The sequence below is a fragment of the Pisolithus orientalis genome, assembly GCF_024613125.1.
Source record: "Pisolithus orientalis strain OTSU chromosome Unknown F5J12scaffold_100, whole genome shotgun sequence".
Taxonomy (NCBI): domain Eukaryota; kingdom Fungi; phylum Basidiomycota; class Agaricomycetes; order Boletales; family Pisolithaceae; genus Pisolithus; species Pisolithus orientalis.
In genome coordinates, this window is record NW_026260881.1 from 27,532 (window position 1) to 33,893 (window position 6,362).

At 43.3% G+C, this 6,362-nt stretch overlaps 2 protein-coding genes across 2 annotated transcripts; both read right to left on the reverse strand.

Annotated features, from left to right (window-relative positions):
* Positions 1–421: 421 nt before the first annotated feature.
* F5J12DRAFT_787326 (uncharacterized protein) lies at positions 422–1,865 on the reverse strand (the record flags this gene model as incomplete). Its single annotated transcript, XM_051743623.1, has 9 exons — positions 422–549; positions 601–640; positions 806–837; positions 880–1,053; positions 1,111–1,221; positions 1,272–1,328; positions 1,378–1,446; positions 1,504–1,706; positions 1,759–1,865. 9 exons carry the CDS (start codon positions 1,863–1,865, stop codon positions 422–424), a joined length of 921 nt encoding a protein of 306 aa, XP_051594381.1.
* A 3,017-nt stretch (positions 1,866–4,882) lies between these two features.
* On the reverse strand, positions 4,883–6,013 carry F5J12DRAFT_696074 (uncharacterized protein; the record flags this gene model as incomplete). Its single annotated transcript, XM_051740438.1, has 5 exons — positions 4,883–5,058; positions 5,107–5,379; positions 5,427–5,603; positions 5,652–5,879; positions 5,926–6,013. Coding segments are annotated over 5 exons (942 nt in total), but the record flags the coding sequence as incomplete, so codon positions are not given.
* Between the last annotated feature and the right edge of the window lie 349 nt (positions 6,014–6,362).

Consider the following 6,362-nt stretch of genomic DNA (forward strand, 5'->3'; position numbering starts at 1 on the left):
CAACCCATTGTTATCAGAGATAAAACATCTGCCAGTGCATGGACCAACTCTCACCAAAGGTGGCAGGTCAGTCAGTAGCAACCCTTTCCAATTGAAGCTGAATTGTTACAGTGGCATCCCTAAAATCTTCTGTCTCATTCTGAAGCAATGCTTTGCTGCAGCCTGCAGAGCACCAGGGATCATCTATGCCTGTTTAAAGATTCCTTTCTCATCAGATTCTGGTAAGTTCTGACAGTGTGGGAGTCACCCAATTTTTACATTTGACTTTGGGATCATTACTGAGTGATGAGTCACTTGTTATCACTCTGAACTTTTTTGGTTCCCCACTTTGTGCTGATGAAAAGGTCCAAGTAGAAAAAGCCCTGACTACCAGTCGCAAGTCATGCAGCCCCCAAGGACTCCAATTAAGCAATGAAAAAAATCAGACATGTGCAGCATATATAAGATCAGTCTTCATTTCTTCCTGCTCTTTCCCAATTCCCTCATCATCAATCTCCCCATCATTTTCAATGTCCTTTCTTTGCCATTGTTGTTGTCCTCTCTTCTTCCCTGTCCCCCATCATCCTTGTCATGTAAGTGTGCTGATCGTTGTATCTTCACCTCGCAGTTTGAGCTTGATGACACATGTCTCATCATTGATCTAGTGTAAGTATATTACTATCACATTACTACCACCGATCAAGTATTTACTGTAGCTTATTAATGTCTACTGCTGTTGTTTCATTGCATACAGAACTTGGGTCACCTCTATGTTTGTGTGAAGGTGGGTACTCTTATCCTTTCACTTTGCTACCCCTTGGCATACCTCACTATGAATGTGAGCATGCAGTCTGCTAGCTGTGAATATAACCCCACAATGATCACATTTTTCTAGCAGACCTATTCTATCATATCTGCTAATTCCCATCCCAGACATGAGTGTGAGAAGCAGTTCACATTCATGGTCTGCTACCTCTGTGGTGTCATGTCTAGTGGTATTGGAGGTTGATGCTGGTGTGCATTGTCTAAGACTGTTATTACCAAGTAGTATATCTTTTGTGTGTGGGGTAATACCTTTGAAGATGTTGTTGGTTAGCTCAATGTGAATTGCTTTTACTGTGTGCAACTCACTGGAATGTGTGCAATGGCTGGTATTTGTCTGATGTTGTGGCAAAGTGAAGGATACCTCTGGCCCAATGAGTCTGTATCCATTGTACACAGAGGTAAGTGAGCCTAGGTATTCTGGGAAATATGGTGCTATTTCAGCATGTCCCATCAGAACATGGGCTGACTGTGCTCGAAAGTTCTGAAGAGATAGTTGACATCTGGTACAGTATTTTGGCCTGGGGCTACAAGAAATTGAGTGGTGTGGGAGGACAGGAGAACAAGAGAACCCACTAGCAAGTGGTGGAATTCCATCATAAGATGAAAGCAGCATGGCTGTATGGTGTGTCTCATTGAGATTCACTGTGAAGACAAAATGTGAATAGTTTGCAAAGCAAATGATGCAGGGCAACAACTTACACTGGAATCCACACAAACTGACATGAGAATGACAAAGAACTTCCATGCAAACTGTATTTGTACTGCTGACAGCAAAGTTGATGAAGTGCACTGGCCAAGGTTCATTGGAAAGGATACCACAGAAGCACTCCCAGAATGCACCACACTGTTTAAGATATTGCAGGATGCAACTAGGGACAATATGCCTTCCACAACATATGGGACTGTACAATGTGCATGTGAGCCTGAAATTGGAATGAGAAACAAAAAACTTACAATGCAATTTCAACAATCTGTTGAACATTGCAGGAATATATAACAAGTTCTGTGCTACTGCATTGTTGTGCCTGGCAGATAGCAAAGACTGGGTGACAGAGAGGCATAGTATCAAGGAGAAGTGAGTCTGAGAGGGAAATTGGGGCTGACCAGTGGGAGGACTTTGCCTTTATATGCTGTTATCAAACACTCCAGTCATTGAGCTATCTGTTACACATATTGCAGAATTATGTGAGAAGAAGCAGTAAGAAATGTATTGGTTGCTACATCCAAGAGAGTCTATGACAGGGCAGAGAGAATTCTTGTCATAGAATCACAGCATAGGGGAAAATGTTGCCACAAAGTTGCAGAACAATTGAATGTAAAAGACAGAGGAGAATGGTCTGGATTGCAAAAGGACACCAACCTAATGCCACTACAGTTGAATGACTGCACCACAGGTGGCCTGACATACACAGCATATTCTGTACAGACAATATCAGCCTATGTGATTGAATGCTGCACACACACCAAATTGAGATCACCATTGCATCTGACATTGCCCAGGTTGTCCTGGAAATACACTTGTTTGTCAAATGGTATGATCACTGGCATCAGTGCTATGTCTTGGCCTGTTGAGCACAATCAAATGTATTGCAGCAATGATGATGACAGGTCCTTGCAGAGTGCAGATGAACAAACAATGGTGTCCTATCCATATTTGGAAGGTGCCAAATCCTTGTGGATGTCAGTTCTAGGTCTCAATGTCTAGTGTGGGGATCAGTAGTATAAAGCAATGTCCATCATGATGTCAGTCACCCCACCTACCAGTGACTACAGATGGACCTCTCTGCCTCACAGAGGTATGCCTTAAGCCATGCCCATGCAATTCTTGGGAATGCTGGGCTATCACCAACCAATGTGAGTCAAAGTGTGGTTCAGTGGTGAAAACCAACCAAAACCAACACAAAAGACAAAAAGAGTGAGTGGTGGTGTGCCTATGTGGTACCTAGATGGTAGAACCTGTTCTTTGGGAGGGTTTGTGAGCTATAACACTCAAAGATGAGTGCTGAGGGTTGGGGGTGCTCCTGACAAAGAAGGAGCAGGAATGCAAGAGAATGCAATAGGGTAGACTGCTGTCAGCCTACAGAAGGATGGATGATGACTTAATTTGATGCTCTGAGCTGCACTGAGCTCAGGGAGGACTTGGAGCAAAGTAGATTGATGATAGATGATAATAAGCAAAGTAGACAATAACTAGACCCTTAATAATTGCAACTTTCCCCCCCAAACCATCCTCTCAGTGAAGCAAATAAAAACTTCATGAATGAGGCTCTGTTGGAAGAGAGGATGAAGGCAGAGTGTCTGCTGCTGTATCTTGCAACAAGGAGGCAAGATGTGCATCATAATCATCATGGATGTGATCAGGGAGAGTGGAGAACAGTAGATTATACTGTAGCTGTCACAATCTTGGAAGAATGACAGATGAGACTGGTACAAAGACATTGCAGGGAGCAGAGAGGAAGGATCCATATGCTTCTTGGACTGGGGAGACTGAAACAACCACATAAGACCTTTCCAAGTGAATGACAGACCTGAGGTGACCAAAGAATGTCCTCCTAGAGGTCATACTGACAAAAAGAACATGCTGTCCAAGCTGGATGGGCTGAGAGGGCACAGACAAGGGTGGGATGTACCAGGATGCTTCAGGACAGAAGCTGGTAGGAACTCCTGGTAGATATATGTAGCCATGGTCCCTAGCAAAGGGGACAAGCAAAATGACTGATGTGGAGGTGGCCATATCAGAAGAATTAGCAAAATGAGTGTCTTTTGGAGGGAGTGCTGTAGAAATGTGTGGAGTGCACAAATCCTTTCCAATTTTGGAAGGTAAGATTGCATGGCTGAGCACTACAAGCAAGTGTGGGAATGGTCTCAGTATCTGCAGAAACAGCAGAGATATGTTGAAAACTGGAATGCCATACACAGGTGCTTAAGAATTTTAACCAGCACTTAACTTGCTCCCTTTCTTTTTCTTTGGCACTGATGACTTGTTCTTGTGTGAGGGATGACTGCTGACATTTCTGGCTGTCCTTCTTTGCATGAGGGCTACAGTCTTCATCTCCATTCATCAGCTGTATCCATGTCCACCTCACCAAACACCTTTGGTGTGTGACAGCAGGCATCCAGTAATGATGAGCTTGTAGTTGCTTGTTAGCACTCTGAACTTTTTCAGTTCCCCATTTTGTGTGAGAGAAAAGCTCTGAGCAGCCTTGCAGACATCACACTGTGTGGACCCCTGGGACTGCTTCTGCCAGGAACACATACCCTTTTCAGGTAAGGTGAATCACATGGGAGGAACATGTCATTCTCTATATAATGGTGACCTCATAAAGTTCTTTCCTCTGCTTTGCTTTCATTCCCCCCACTTGTTGTCACTGATGTCATTGTCATCCTCCCATTCCTTTTCTCCTTGGCTTTGTGCTCATCCAGCTGCCTCTTTGTCTGTTGATCTTTCCCATTATTGATATTCTTGTTTCTGTTGCTTTTCCCTATGATATGACTGTCAAGCCCTTGCCAACCATCCTTCATGGGTGTTCACTGTTGTAAGTCAATGCTGTCCATTCTCCCTTACAGAAATTATAATTGTAATTGCTTGTAGTACTATCCAAGTGCACCCTCAAGTGAGCTGTAGGTTGAGATCACTGGATGGCTGGCTTGTACCCTTGGGTAAGTGTTGTATGTTGTAGCTGGTGGTCTATAGTCAGTGATTGTAATGCCTGCAGTTAGTGCATTGGCAAGTGTACTGTAAGTAGATATCTGATATGTCTGTGGTTTATTTTGCTTGTGTTGATTGTTACTGTTCACAGGTATCATGTTTGGGACAGATGCAGTGGTTGGAATGTTTATGACATTGGTGGGTAGACTTTGTGTTGGATGGCTTCCTGCTTGCTTATGTTGTGTGTATGCTAAAATGTTCAATTAGTTGAATCTTGGTGGTGAAGTAGACTGGAACTTTACCCAGTCATGCAATTGACCTTGAGGCATGTCATGTGTGAGTGGCACTTTGATCTCTTGTATATACCCTGTTGTATTGATGAGTATGTATGCTTGCTGCAGCACAGTTGTTGTATGCCTTTCCTCACATTATTCCTCCAAGCAAGGTGAGATTTGTGCCATCACAGTTGACATTGCGATGTGCTTGCTCATTGCCATTTGTTGTCATTGGAGATGCTTTCCAAATCTCCTCTGGAATAAGACTCACTGGCCTATATATTTCCTTCAATCCAAATCTATTGCTCTCCAGTTTATTCTTCAGCCATGCTTGAGTACAGTTAGTGTTTGAGGGCTGTATGACAATAGTAAATGCACCATTTGCCTTCTTTCCACCTGTTCTGATTATTGCAAGTGTGCGGTCAAGATCTGGTTGCTCCTCTGATGACAAGAGGCTGAGCATAGCAGCATATACTTCACTAGTTATGTAAGTTCTCAGCAGAAAAATATGATACTTGACATGTGTTACACAGAACCAATAGGACTGTGTAAGATGATCATAGGGATTGAGGTCAGAAAGCCAACAGTGTGGCTCATATCTATCTTGATGGTGGTCATTGTAGCACAAGGAAACACAATACATTCCAAGTCCTGTTGATTCCTTGAGCAGTGTTTAAAGAGACATGATGTGGTCTTACCAAGTGCTTGTCCTTTGTGTCCATCTGCAACAAATGAATGAAACCCATATCCATCTATGTGGTGGAATGCAACCAGCATTCCAGTGTCTGCTGATGCAATTGAGAAGATATGTTGAAAGAGAATGAAATGGGCCTCAGCAGATTGCAACATTGTGAATGCATGTGTGACAGCAATGGCTACAGGACATCAGTAACTCAACACAGACTCAGCAGGAAAGTACCTACACCACATCTGTTCATTATCCCAGGCTTCTATCTTGAACTCCTGCCACCCATGGACACATTTGAATGATGTGTCAATCAAGAGATGTCTCACATGCATCAGTTGTGATGCCATAAAAGGAGACATGCAAATAATGAGATGGAACACTTCGGAACCTGGTAGTGGGTGTACCTCGACACAACGGAGGTATGGTGGGTCATCAGATGGCTGTTGGAAGAGGTGTAATGCACCTAGGATGGTCAGAATTAGTTTTAAAAATAAATTTAGACTCCTTACCATCAATACTTGTCCCATGTGGGTACTTCTTCAGGTGATGTGCATTGATGAGCCACTGAACATGATCCAAATTTGCAAGGGATGGATGGGGGTGCTTCATAGCAATTGTGGTTTGGGCTTCTCCCACACACTGTATCCACTCTATGACCATGGAAGGGGTGTGTCCAGAATTAAGAACCCAGTCATGGTATTCTTTATTTAAGCCTTTCCTGAAGAAGATCCCTGCTTCATGTGATTCTTCCTTGAGTTGAGCCTTGTTAACAAGCCCTGTAAATTTGGCAATGTAAGCCTCAAGTTCTTGTTTGCCTTGTTGGATGTCCAAGAGATGCAAGATAGCGAGGGTGGTCTGGTCACCTGACTCGAAGGTTGCCTTTAGCCTTTCAACAAACCTTTGAAAGGTGTTGGTGTAGTAGACTGTACCATTGAGCATCTTGTTT